The sequence below is a fragment of the Balaenoptera borealis genome, assembly GCF_965194805.1.
Source record: "Balaenoptera borealis genome assembly, chromosome: 11".
NCBI lineage: Eukaryota > Metazoa > Chordata > Mammalia > Artiodactyla > Balaenopteridae > Balaenoptera > Balaenoptera borealis.
The window spans coordinates 88,142,074-88,156,423 of record NC_138868.1 but is presented as its reverse complement, the minus strand read 5'-3'; the positions used below and the strand labels follow the sequence as shown (position 1 = coordinate 88,156,423).

Sequence of the window (14,350 nt, the reverse complement as noted above, 5' to 3'; positions counted from 1 at the left end):
TTTTTTAACCGGTTTGCAGGGCAGAAATAGAGACACAGAAGTAGAGAACAAACGTATGGACACCAAGGGGGGAAAGTGGGGGTGGGGTGGTGGTGTGATGAACTGGGAGATTGGGATTGACATGTATACACTAATATATGTAAAACAGATAACTAATAAGAACCTGCTGTATAAAAAAAAATAAAATTCAAAAAAAGTATTTTTTACTTTCTCCCCAAAATAAACTTAACACAAATGCTTAACAATAAAAAGCAAGGTCTTTTAACAATGGTCAGAGCTGAATGAAGTTGTTTATGCTATTAATGGTATTCCCAATCCTTGTATACTCAAAACACAAAGTCACATGGAAATGTGGAAATGTAGCGTCATTTGGACCAACTGTGAAAATTAGCATAACATTTCAAACTAACTCCTCTTCAGAACAAATGTATTATCACTGCTATATAAGAGAAGAGCAGTCCATTTGGTAGTGTAATAAACTGGTATTCACTCCAAAGAATAAGGATACAGTATATTCTGATTAACTAGACATCATATATAGAAACTCCATTCAATTTAACGAATACATTCACTGCCAATTACATACTATGTGCAAAGCAGCAGGACAGCCGCAGGAGAATGGTAATGCAAAATGATTTTTTTTAATAATCAATGCCTTCCACAAATATAAATATAGAAAGGCAACTCTATGTACAAATAGCTAACTATATCAAACAAGATTGGAAAATAGTACAAAATAGATACTAATACAGTGATTGTACAGAGGAAGGAAAAGACAATTCTGAATGAAAATAGTCAAAAGAATAATGCTTAAGTAAGATGGGGGTCTTTCAGTATCTTGCTGAGAAGTTCAGAATTTATATGGGCGCTTACTGAAGGGTTAAAGCATTAAAATAAATACTCAGTGTTCTAGAAAGATAGAGGCCACGTGAAAGATGGTTTTGGATAGACAGGACAACAGAGACAAAGAAACCAATTAGGAATTATCAATCATTTGATCAATATATCAAATGAAAGATTATGCAAGGTGGGGATAGGAAAAAGGGTCAGAATTCGAGAGTAAACATACTTTAAGAAACGAGAATGCTAGCAACTACAGAATTTGGATTTCTTGACCTTTAACACTCCCCCTCCTCCCATCTCATCACTATCCACCAATTTATTACTGCTCTTGTTGTTCTGGAAACCACCCTCCACTTATCATTGAATGTCAAGCTGGTAATCTGAATTTCAAGATGATAATAATATTAAAAGGCTGTATATAGAAAGGTAAATATTAAAAAAGAGATTAATTTGAATCTATGATAATTTTATAACACTGATTGAATAAATTCTTAATAGTTTACACTACGTCTCTCAAACAAGCCCAGAAAAACATGGTATGTGTTCTTCCTAGTTCTTTGAATACAAACACATATTTATTATTATAAGAAATAATCATCGTCATAGTCATCATAACTATTTTCTTCTGTACATCATAGTTATTTTCTTCTGTACATGGTCCTAAAATCTAATACAAATTTCTTTGCTCTGTATTTTTTATAGTCTTTTTTTGGGGGGGCGTGGGGGGGGTATAGTTGTTTTACAATGTTGTATTAGTTTCTACTGCACAGCAAAGTGAAGTAGAGTTCCCTGTGTTATACAGCAGGTTCTCATTAGTTATCTATTTTATACATATTAGTGTATATATGTGAATCCCAGTCTCCCAATTCATCCCACTCTATATAGTCTTAAATAGGGTAAAATTCAGATCAACTCTTAATAAAGAGTAAATTATCCCAAAATTAATACATTTGGGGTATAATTTTTCTGTACTAGTGGAGTCCCTGAATACTGATTTATGTATACATTAAAATAAGAAAATCAAATAAAAGCCCACTTAAAGTCCTTGTAAAAAGAGTATCAATTAATAGTCTGACATTATGGTATTGGTATCCTGAGATTAAAGCAAATAAAACTAAAGTGAACCTGACTAAAATAAATTTAGCTTTCAAAAGTCTATTCATTAAGAAAACACTGATTTGTACCTATATTCTTTCATTCATACTCATTTATCCATCTAATAAATTTTAGTTAAGATCTAGGAATGTGCTAAGCATCAGTGATATACTGGAAAACACAGCAGTGTTCTCACAGAGCTAATACAAGACATGACGTCTTTTCTTATTCTTCAAAGTACTTACCTGCCTGCACAACTCAGTATTAAATTATCAATACAATATGAAATTTTTGACATTAATTATAAACTTTATAAAGTGAACAAATTATTAATCTTTAAAATAAGTAAAAATTGTATGGAATTCTCAAATCTAGAGTTTTTAAGTAGATTTTTTGCTAACAGAATTAGTTATAGATTATTTCAAGGGTTTCCTTAAGTTCGGTATCAATAATACAATGCAATATAATTATAAATTTAGCCTACTTTTGCTATTTATCATTATTCATCAATTATCATAAAAAGAGCCTCAAAATAAAACAATTTCCTGTAAGATGGCATTAAAATGCACATGCAGATATACACACACATACAGATTACACACCTACACACAGAGTCATGACCTGGTAAAATGTGAGATTTCCAAGGATATAAAGTCTAGAAAGATTCCAGGGGGGATGCTGTTAATAAGAGAATTTAAAATCAGATTGATATTAGACTTTTCAAATACAAAACTAGATGCTAGAAGACAATTTGCAATGAAAAGAAATGAAGCACAATTATTTCTAAAAAGTCTAAACTGTAGAACAAGGTAATTTTTTAGAGATGTAAGCACTCTGAAAATTTAAAAACCACAAACATGTCTCAATTTAGAGAATGTATGCCTTAACAACAAAAATGAATCCAAGAAAAGGACAGCCTTGGAATCATAAGACTAAGGAGTTAGAAAAGAAATTAGTAGAATATAATCTTTCATTAACATTTCAGGTAGTTGTTAATAAATAATTCCTTAAAGTTAAAAATGTAAAAGCATATTAAAACAAATATATTACTAAAATTTCAAATCATTTAAAAAATAGTAAAGTCAAATTTGAATGAAATAATGTCAAAAGCCTACGTTAAGGGAAAGGGAGCAACTAGTTACAAACAGTGTTTAATTCAATCCAATGCCTGCTGAAGAACAGGAAGAAAACATATTTTTCAAGCTGGGAGGGAAATAGAATTTTAAAAACTCCAATTCAGTTAAAGACAAGGGGGTGGGGTGTGGGATAATAAGAAAATACATCTTCGCCATAATCTTCAATGTTAGGAAAAAGAACAAAGACCAAAAGACCAAGTTAATATAAAAGTGAATGGGAAAATTCCTCTTATTTTAAAACTGACACGTAGATTAGGATTTTAAAAAAAAAAGGAAAAAACTCAACTATATGCTATTACAAGAGAGAGATCTAAATTTTTTTGTCATAAAAGTTGAAAACAGAGGTGTGAAAAAGCAATCCCAGTCAAAGGTGCCATTATTAATATCAGTCAAAGAAGAATTCAAGGCAAAAAGCATTATACAGAAAAAAACATTTCATAATAATAATAGATACAATACACCAGGAGTGTGTGATAGCTCAACTTCTATGTACCCTAACAATATAACAGAAACATACAAAGTAAAAATACTAGAAATTTAAGCAACTTGAAAATTCACACAACTTAGGGGGAACCTTTCCACACACCTTTCTCAGAAAATGAGGAAAGCAAGTAGATTATGCAAAGATATGGACAATTCAGAAATAGAATTAATGAACTAGACTTATATTTCATAGTAAAATAGACCTGATCATATCTTAAGCAAAGGAAAGTCTCAACAGATTTTTTTTAATTAATACATTTTTTAAATTAATTACATTCTTGGTCCATTAAGCTAAAAGAAACTAAAAATTATCAATAAAAAGAATAACACTGTACTTGAAAATTTAAAAAGAAAAGAAAAAAGCCTACTCATGAACTCTCAGAATATGGAGGAAAAAAAATTAAAATTGTGAGCATATTATTTCCAATGGAATTTGGTCATAGCAATCCTTAAAGAAAAATTTAGAGCATAAATGTATTCAGAAGAGCACAAGAAAGGTTTAAAATACATAAAAAGCTTCAAAAATAAAATACAAATCAACATATATCAATATAACTTATAGTGATAAATATAGAAATGAAGAAATTCACAGAGATACAAAAGTAATTAATACAACCAAAAATTCCTTCTTGGGTAAGTCTAACAAGAAAGAAACAAGCCTTTGACAAGTCTGATTACAGAAAATCAGAGAAAGAAAAAAATATAAGGAGAAAACTGAGCACAACTATACATCAATAAATGTGAAAGTCTAAACAAAATGGATGGTTTTCTAAGAAAAGAAATCATCAAAATTACCTCAAGGAAAGGTAGAAATGGAATAGAATATATCCATAGAAGAAATCTTAAGGGTAGTCCTTTCAGAAGGAACAGAATATTATTATCTTATTTACGAAGTCCAGAAATCAGATGGTGAAACTCCCTAGCTCATAAGCATAAATAACCCTATTAGCAAACCTAAACAGAAAAAAAAAACCTAAATAAAACAAAAACTTAAATAAAACACCACTAGAAAATTCAGCAGTTGTGTAAAAAGTAGAGCACACACACATATAGGAAAGGGGATCAAGAAGACATTAAGAAATCCAATTAATGGGTGATCTTCCCCTACCTGGAATGTTTTTCCCAATGCTTTCATCATTCTTCAGGTCTTAGTTTATATTTTACCTTCTCAGATAATAATACCAAAGGAGGTACTCTCCTCATCTCTCTACCATACCATTCTCTTTATTTCCTCCACAGTACTACCACAGTCTAAAATTATCTTGTCCTTGGGTACATGCTTATTATCTCTCTTCTCCATATAAAAAAGAGAGGAACCATTCAGACTTAGCACTATCACCAGTTTGTGGCAAAGTTCCTGGCACAATGCAATATCCGATATTGCAAGTATCCAAATACTCGCTGAATAAATACTAAAAATGAGAAACACCATTACCAATATTAGGTCAATGTATTCATGTAATTCACTACATTAAAATGTTAGAGGTGAAAAGAATATGTATCATCTCAACAAAAACACATGATAAAACACAGTATCTATTACCATGGAAATACCTGGTAAGCCAAGAAGGACACTTTTGTTCTTGACAATGTATTCTATCAGATATCCAAGGCATATATCAAGTAGGAGTTTAAAAATTAGAAGCATTCCATGTAAATCAGAAAAGATGCCCAAATCAGAACTAGAAGGGAACAGATCTGGAAACCTAACCAATGCAACAAGACCAGAAAACAAAATAAAACAAACAAAAAAACAAAATAGAGAAGTAAATACTGAAAAAAGGAAACAACAAAATGCCATCATTTGCAGAAAACATAATAATCCTTCTAGAAATTTCGAGAGACTCAATTGAAAATTAAGTAAATGGTAAGATCAACATACAAAAATCAATAGATTTCCTATACAGTAGCAATAACCAATTGAAAAATAAAGTGCAAAATGGAAGAAAAGATGTAATTCACAATAACAACAAAAACTACAAAATACCCCGGCATCTGGTTCCCATTCCCCCCACCCCCCTTCCCCCCGCGCCCCCCCTTCCTACTCCTTAAAAATTCAGAAGAGCCTCCACCGAGGAGGAAAGCCCGCCCAGCACAGGGCGGAACGGGCGCCCGGACTCCCGGCTGCAGCCCCCGCCCCGCAACCCAGATGGAAGCGTTCGCTGCGCCCCCGCCTCCAGCCAAGAATCCGGCTCAGTCTACACCTCGGTCTTCCGGGCTCCCCCAGACCAGAAATCCACTCACTCAGACAAAGCTTTGATCTTCCAACTTTGCCAGGGAGCAGAGAAGCCTCACGACCCGTCGCCCCCGCGCCCCCCGCCTCCTGGAGCCGCAAACCCTACAAAACCGGATCAGAAACCGTCTCACGCTACCACTGCCTGTGCCAGGAATCCCAGACTCGGCTGACCTCAAGCCCCTTTTTCCCAAAAGCAAAAAGTCTTATCTAACCAGTAAACCAGCCGCTTTCCCCAGCAAGGGAAGGATCAAACTCGGGAGAGGGCAGGGGCGGGCCGGCGGGGGTGGGGCGGGGCGCGACCCCGAACCGGGGGCGGGAACCCTGGGCTCCGGGTGGGCGCGCGTGGCCCCCGTGCGGGGCTTCAGGCCGCCGGTAGCGCCGCGCTCCCCGGGCGGAGGGGAGGTGGGGCGGCCCCGTTACCTGGAAGACCAAGGCGGCCCGAGGCCCGGCTCTCATCTCCGCCGAGCCCCCCCGGCCTGCCCCCCGGCCCCAATCCAACCTGACGCGTCCAGAGCCCCGGTGGGCGCTCGCAGCCCCCGAGCCCGGGTCGGAGGCGCCCGCAGAAGCGCGGAAAGCGGCAGCCCGTCCAGCACTGGCGACGCGCGGAGGCTCGGCCTCCCCGCACGAGGGACCGGGGCGGCCGGGGCCGCGGGGCCGGGCGGCAGAGGGGGGACGCGGGGGACGCGGGCGCCCCGGGCTCGGGCCGCTCCGTCGCGCAGACTGAGCCTCGGCCGGCGCTCGGGGCCCCTCTGCGCGGACCCTCTGGGCGGACCGGGGCTGGGAGGGGAGGACTGGAGGGGAGGAGAGGAGGGGAGGAGAGAGAGGAGGGGGCGGGGGGCGCCGCCACCCTTTCATCCCACCTCCCAAAGGCACTCTGGCGCACACTCGCACCCAGACTCCCATCCAGCACCGCCCCGGCGCGGCGCCCCCGGGGGGAGGGGGATCTGCTCCCCCTCCGCCCCCGCCGCGACCGCCACTCGCACAAGTCATTCCGCCAGGTCCCCGCCACCCCGGCCGAGCCCGCCGCCCCTCTCCGCGCCCGCCCGGAGCGCTCCCCGAAATAGCCGGCCTGCCCACTTCAAAGGGCTGCCCGGCACATCAAAGCGCGCGGTCCGCCTGCCGCCTCAGCCTCACACTCAGCAGGGGTCCGCGCGCGCTCCGCGCCCAGGCCTTGCGGGAGCCCCGGGCAGGGCCTCGGCCCCGGCCCCCGGATCGGCTCGCCGCCACGGCCCCGGGCCCCCCCGGGCCGGTCCCGGCGTCGGGGAACATGGGGGAGTCGCACGGCCGGGGAGGGAGTGCGGGGAACCCGGCGGCGAGGGACGGGGCAGAGGCGCGCCCCGCCGCCCCTCTTTCTGCGGAAGATCCGAGTGGGCCTCGCCCGCGCCGCGGCCGCCCTCGGCCCCTCCGGCCCCCGCCCGGCCTGTCTTTAGACACAGGCCCCGCTTCCAGCAGCCACTCCGGGCACCCAACGTCCTCCGGGCGCTTCCAACAAAAACTGCGCCGTGGATTTCACTGTGCACTTCAAAGGCGCGAGCCGGCGCACGGTCCTGAAAGGGAGGTAAGCGCCCGCCGCGCTCCGGACCGCCCCCGGGGCCCCCGCCGCCCCTCTCCGGGGCCATCCGGCTCGCAGCCGCCCTCCCGGCCGCCTCTCGGCCGGGCCCCCTCCCGCGCCCTGCGCTCGCGACGCGGCTGGGCGCGACCTCGCCCCCGGCCCGGGGGTCACGGCTCGGAGGCGGCTCGGCCGGGGCCGCGCCTCCGCCCCCACCTTTTACAGCACAGCTTTCGCCGGGGGAGACGGGCGCCTCGGACGCCCGGAGGCCCGGCGATCTCTGACTGCGAGGGGTTATTTTTATTTCCCGGCGCTCGGGTGGTTACCGAGTTGCTAAGACCTTATCAAAGCGCAGCCGGCCCCAGCCGACTCCCCAGGGCCGGGCCTGGGCCGCCAGTGATCCCGCCGCGCCAATCACTGCCGCGCTCGGCCGGCCCGCTCCTCCCGCCTTAAAGGGACAGCGCCCCGCGCCCGGCCCAGCCCGCCCCCGCCCCCCGCCCCCGGCCCCCCGCCAGGCCCCCGAGGCCACCCGGGCGCTTCCGGCCAAGAAAAAAAGAAAAAAAAGTAAAAAATACCCAGGAGTAAACCTAACAAGAAAAATGTAAGACCTACATGAAAAAAAACGATAAAACTTTACTAAAGGACATAAAAGAACACCTGAAGAAATGGAGAGGCATACCATGTTCCTGGATGGGAAGATTCAATAGTGTAAAGATGTCAATTCTCCCCAAATTAATCTGTAAATTCAATGCACTTCCAATCAAAATCCCAAAGGGATTTTTAATGGAACTTGACATGTTGATTCTAAAGTTCATCTGGAAGAGAAAATACACAGAAATTGCCAAAATTTTTTGGAAAAAGACAATGGGGAGGGGTGCCCTACCAGATGTCAAACATAAAATGACAATCATCAAAACAATGGAGTATTAAATCCAGAACAAATATATTTTGGACTTTTAAAATACGATAGAGATTGTATATCAAGTCAGTGGGAAAAAAAGACATATTGTTCAATAAATTATTTTGGGAGAGGGGGTACAAAACTGAAAAAATTAGGTCCCAACCACAGAATATATATTCTAAAAATTCCAGATGAATTAAAATCTACTAGAAACATAAATAAAACTAAGAAGTAGTAGAAGAAAATATAAGAGACTAAATTACTACAAGAAGGCTTTTCTGGAAAGACACAAAACCTAGAAGCTAGGAAGGAAAAGACTGATAGATTTTGACAGTATAAAAATGAAAAATCCAAAGATTCCATAAAGTAAGACAATTGACAAGTTAGGAGAAAATGTTATAAAATATGATGAGTATATTATAAACAGAATTATAAAGAAATCCTAAAATTTCAGTAAGAAAAAGGCAAATCCCACAATGGGCAAAATGATATGAGTAGGCAATTTATACAAGACATAACAAATGACCAATAAATATGCTCAACTTCACTGGGAATCAGGTAAATACAAATTAAAATGTGGTATTATTTTTTATCCATTGATAGATAATGCCTATTTTGGAGATTTGGCAGAATCTATAATCGACATTTAAAAATGCAGTTTTCCTTCTAAGAATTTAGTGTACAGAAATACTTGTACACGTAAGCAAAAAAATATGTACAAGGATGTTCATTAAAGTATTGATTATAACAAAAAAAAATCTAAGTAATCCATATGCCCATCAACAGAATAAGTTAAATAAATTATACTATGAAATAATAAATAACCATCTAAAGAATAAAGTAGGTCTACATATAAAAGCCTACACCACGACTATCTAAGGTACGTATCCTGCTCATTCTGTCCCTTCACTTTTCACCTCTTTACACTTCATTATTTATCTTTATGAAACTTAATAATATAGTGACATTTTCCTCCCAACTTGTTTATTATCTTCTTCTTACTTGAATAAAATTCACTTAGGCAAGGACCATATTTTGTTCCTTGCTCTGTCCTTTGCAACTAGAACAGAGCCGTAAGCATAAAAATATTTCCTGAATAAATACATGAATACTGATGTAGAAAGATATCAACATTACATCAGGTGAAAAGTGCCTCAGTAAAGCAGGCGTGGTATGTGTCTGCTTAAGTTGATTTTTTTTTTTTTAAGTTTAATTTTTATTTATTTATTTATTTATGGCTGTGTTGGGTCTTCATCCCTGTGCAAGGGCCCCCTCCAGTTGCGGCAAGCGGGGTCCACCCTTCATCGAGGCGCGCAGGCCTCCCACTATCGCGGCCTCTCCCGCCGCGGAGCACAGGCTCCAGACGCGCAGGCTCAGCAATTGTGGCTCACGGGCCCAGTCGCTCCGCAGCACGCGGGATCCTCCCAGACCAGGGCCCGAACCCGTGTCCCCCGCATCGGCAGGCAGACTCTCAACCACTGCGCCACCAGGGAAGCCCCTTAAGTTGATTTTAAAAACAAAATGTATGTGTACAAGAACACAAGCAAAAAATTTCAAGATATATAAACCCAAGCGATTAACAGTGTAATCAAAGAGTGAAATCAATGAGAGAATTTTACATTTTTACTTGTCTGTACCCTTCTATATTGCTTACCTTTAAAAACAACAACAACAAAAAAGACCACGTAGTTTCCTATTGTGTAATCTTCGCAAATAATTTTAAAAAAACCTTTAGATCTTCAAAGAAAAATATCAAGAATAACTTACTTATTTCCATATTTCTAACAAAAATTCCAAAGGAACTACCATAATAATTTGTATTATTTTGAGGTATATAGGATTAACTTGCTGGTATATGTAATTCAGTCTGAAATGCACATGCAACCCAATAATTTTTAAATGAATGCAAAAAGTCTTGGCATCAAAATCAGTCATTGTAAGATTCAGTTAAAGCAACTGCTTGGTTTCCCAAGAGAAGAAAAATCAGGAGAATATTATATTCTTTCCCTTCATTCTTTTTCCTTCTGTATCCAATTAAATTTTTCTGAAAGTCAGGTTTATTGAAGTATAACTTCGAATATATTCACCCATTTTTAGTTGTAGAAATCTGTGAATTTTGACAACTATATAGTTACGTAATTGCCACCATAAACAAGATAGACAATATTTCTTATATTCAAAAATTTCTCTTGTTCCTTTATAGGCAATCTCTTAACCACTACCCTCTGCCCCTAGCAATCATGTTTTCTGTTACTTTCATTTTCTCTTTCACAGAATGAAATGGAATCATCCAGAGTTTTGAGTGCAGCTTCTTTCACAAATGCACAATGCCTTTAAGATTCATCCACCCTACAGCATGCGTTAGCAGTTCATTCCTTTTTATTGCTGAATATTACCTGACTAGGATCTCTAGTAGTATGTTGAGTAGGAATGATAAGAATGGGCAACTCTGCCTTGTTCTCAACCTTAGGGGGAAAGCATTCATTCTCACCATTAAGTATGACATTCGTTCCAGGTTTTTCATAAATACCCTGTATGAGGTTAAAAAAATTCTCAGCAAACACAAGAATTCTCTGAAAATTTTGCTGAAAATTTTTTCAACACTGCATGTTGAATTTTGCCAAATTCTTTCTGTATATATAGTGAGATTATAAAATAATTTTTCTTGAGTATATAAATGTAGTGAATTACACTGATTGATTAGCAAATGTTAAATCAACTTTGCATTCCTAGAATATACACCATTTGTTCATGATGTATAATCTTGTTTATATATTGCTAGATTCTGTTTGCTAATATTTTGTTAGGATTTTACATCTAGGTTCATTGCATATTGGTCTATAATTTTCTTTTCTTATAATATCTTTGCTTGGGTTTTGGTATTAGGGTAATAATGCAGGTCTTATGAGTTGGGAAGTGACTCCTCATCATCTATTTTCTGGAAAAGTTTCTGCAGAATTTGAATTATGTCTTCCTTTCATATAATTCACAGATGAAGCCATTCAGATGTGGAGTTTTCTTTGCTGGAGGGTTTTTAATTAGAAATACTATTTCTCTGTTAGATATAATATTATTCTGGTTATTATTTATCTTGAGTGAAATTTGATATTTTGTGTTTTTCACAGAATTGTTCATTTCATCTAAGTTAAATTAGCTGGCAAAGTAATTCATAACACTCCCTTATTAACCTTTTAATGTATATGGCTGGGATAGCTTGTCTTTTCTCTCTCTTTCTCTCAGTCACTTTTAATGATTCTTTCAAAGAGCCTACTTCCAACTTTGTTTTATTTTCTTTGTTGTTTTTATTTTCAATTTCATTAATTTCTAGTTATGTTTATTTTTGTTAATTTATATTCTACTGTTAGGATTATTATTGCTTGCATTCTGCCTGCTTTGGTTTAATTTGCTCTTCTTTTTCCAATTTCTTTTTTTTTTTTTAATTTATTTTTAATTAATTATTTATTTATTTCTGGTTGCATTGGGTCTTCATTGCTGCGTGCGGACTTTCTCTAGTTGTGTCGAGTGGGGGCTGTTCTTTGCTGTGGTGTGCGGGCTTCTCATTGTGATGGCTTCTCTTGTTTCGGAGCATGGGCTCCAAGCGCGTGGGTTTCAGTAGTTATGGCATGCGGGCTCAGTAGTTGTGGCTCGCAGGCTCTAGAGTGCAGGCTCAGTAGTTGTGGTGCATGGGCTTAGTTGCTCCGCGGCATGTGGGATCTTCCCAGACCAGGGCTCGAACCCATGTCCCCTGCATTGGCACGTGGATTGTTAACCACTGCGCCACCAGGGAAGTCCTTCCATTTCTTAATGTAGAGCTTGAGGTCACTGACTTTACTCTTTTTTAATATAAGCATTTAATGTTATAAATTTCCCTCTAAGCATTGCTTTAGCTGCATACCACAAATTCTGATATATTTCATTCAATTCAAAATAGTTTCTAATTTTCCATGTGGCTTCCTCTTTGACCTATGTATTATTTTTAAGGTATGTTATTTAATTTCTAGATATTTGGGGGTTTTCCAGAGATCTTTCCATTTTTTATTTTTAGTTTAATTCCATTAGTCAGAGAACACAGAATCTTTTTATCAGAGTCAAAATATTTTTGAAGTTTTATAGGAATTTTAAATAAAGTTAATGAAATGATAATTGACAGAAAGTCATACTGTACCAAAGCTGTATGCTTAAAAATGATAAAAATGATAAAATTTTACTACTCAATAAACATCAAATATGAGGTTAAATGTCAATTAAAAAGAAAGATTTCTAGTATCAATATTTCTTTTATATTTAACAACAAAAAAAATGAATGCTCCATTCTACGAATCCTAAATTTTTGAAGGTGGAAAGGATCTTAAACATCACCTAATCAATGATAACCTATTCTCATGGTTATACATTGAACATTTACACCTTGTTCGAACTCTGAAGTTTTACGTTTTAATATCTAGCCTCTATCATTCTATCATTTTGTTATTATATATTAAACCTTATTTAACTGCATTCTAGGATCCTAAACCTTTCCTCTTTCGTTCAGTCTATCCGTTCCCTTCTGGATCATTTCCTTCCCGACCAATTCACAAATAAATGTGCCCACCATCTCAAGTATTTTATAATCACGCCCTTCTGAGCTTCTCTTCCTGGACTAACTCATTTAAATACTAATATGTCCCCTTCGTTTCATCTTGAGTCTTTTTGTCTGTTTAAGTTATGTTTAAGTTAGGTAAGTTAACAAGGTAACGTCATCCATAAACACGTTTTAACTGATAATTTAAAATATCAGTTTCCACTGATAATTTTCAAATATTTATCTCTCCCAAATAGACTTCTCTGCTGAGCGTCAGTTCTATTTTATCTAAACTGTTTGATATCTCTTCCTGGATGTGCTATAGACACCTCAATGAAACATATCTTAAATTGATATCTTTCTGTACTCTTTTCCCCATCTCCAAGAAGAGAAAGCTCTTCTTCCTCCTGTATTTCTTCTCAGAGGAACGTACAGAGCCTTGCCTTTACTATCTTCACTGTCTCCCTGGCTCCACTGCTCAGAGATAATACTCTACAATGGACAGCAACAGAGGAGGGGATAGACTGTCATCCAAATAAATGATTGAACCCTATCTAAATTATATATGTTTTAGGTTTTATATATATATAAATAAATGATATATATATAAAACCTAAAACTTAGTCAAGCGCAAATAATTAAAAGTCAGATTTCTAAGTATTCCAATTCCTTTTAAAATGTAAATAAGATTTATGACTCTTTTGTTAAAAACTGGCCAATGGCTCCCATTTCACTTAAAGCAATGCCAAAGTCTTTACGATGTCCCAAGGTAGGAAAAAGTATTATATTTCAGTGACTTATGTAACCAAAGCTGTAAGAACACAATAGGTACTCAATGAAATAATTGCTGAATGAATAATTTCCAATATTTGGGTAAGATCTAAAAAAAAGAATATTCTTGGCATATCAAACAATGGTGAGCAGCAGCAACATTAGGACACTAGATACTTGCTCACTTAAATTCCTAAGTATTTATGAACCATATTTGATAAATTTCAGTAATAACTGGAACAGGTCACTGCTACCTATTATAAAAAATACTTTTCTTTACCCATTAATTTTACTTTATTTGAGTCGAGGTAGTATTTAAAAGGAGGTACATTTTTTATGCCATGTAATAAGAATAAAGACTCTACTTCTGCTCACTTGTGACTTTCACTAAATTTTTAAATCCTGAAACTAGAATAAATGGTAACCCTTTTCGTAGGTGAGGCTTTAGAACATTTGTATTATCAATCTCAATGAACTTACAAAAAGATGCCTTTTAATTTTAAAATTAATTGTATTTTGCATAGAAATGAGTCCTAAAAATCTGAATTTATATATAGAAGCCAAATAGACGCTACAACCAAATAAAGGGTAAAGCAATGCTTACCCTCCTCTACCCACACCAAAAAATGCTTCAGAAAACAGGCAATCACCTTGTCATGCTTCCTTGTTTGGGGAACACACATTAGTCCAAAATAGTGCAAGACTAAGATATAAATATATACAAAATTCACATGATAATTTTTTTTAAGGCAAAGAAATATAACAAGGTTAAAAA

At 38.8% G+C, this 14,350-nt stretch overlaps 1 protein-coding gene across 1 annotated transcript in view; it reads right to left on the bottom strand.

The window, feature by feature from the left end:
- Positions 1–9,203, bottom strand: part of LOC309606407 (ankyrin repeat domain-containing protein 17-like) — a 105,999-nt gene extending 96,796 nt beyond the window's left edge. The window contains 1 exon segment of the mRNA XM_082343440.1: positions 8,022–9,203. Within this exon segment, the coding sequence (XP_082199566.1) occupies positions 8,022–8,024 (3 nt within the window). The 5' untranslated portion in view covers positions 8,025–9,203.
- Positions 9,204–14,350: the final 5,147 nt, after the last annotated feature.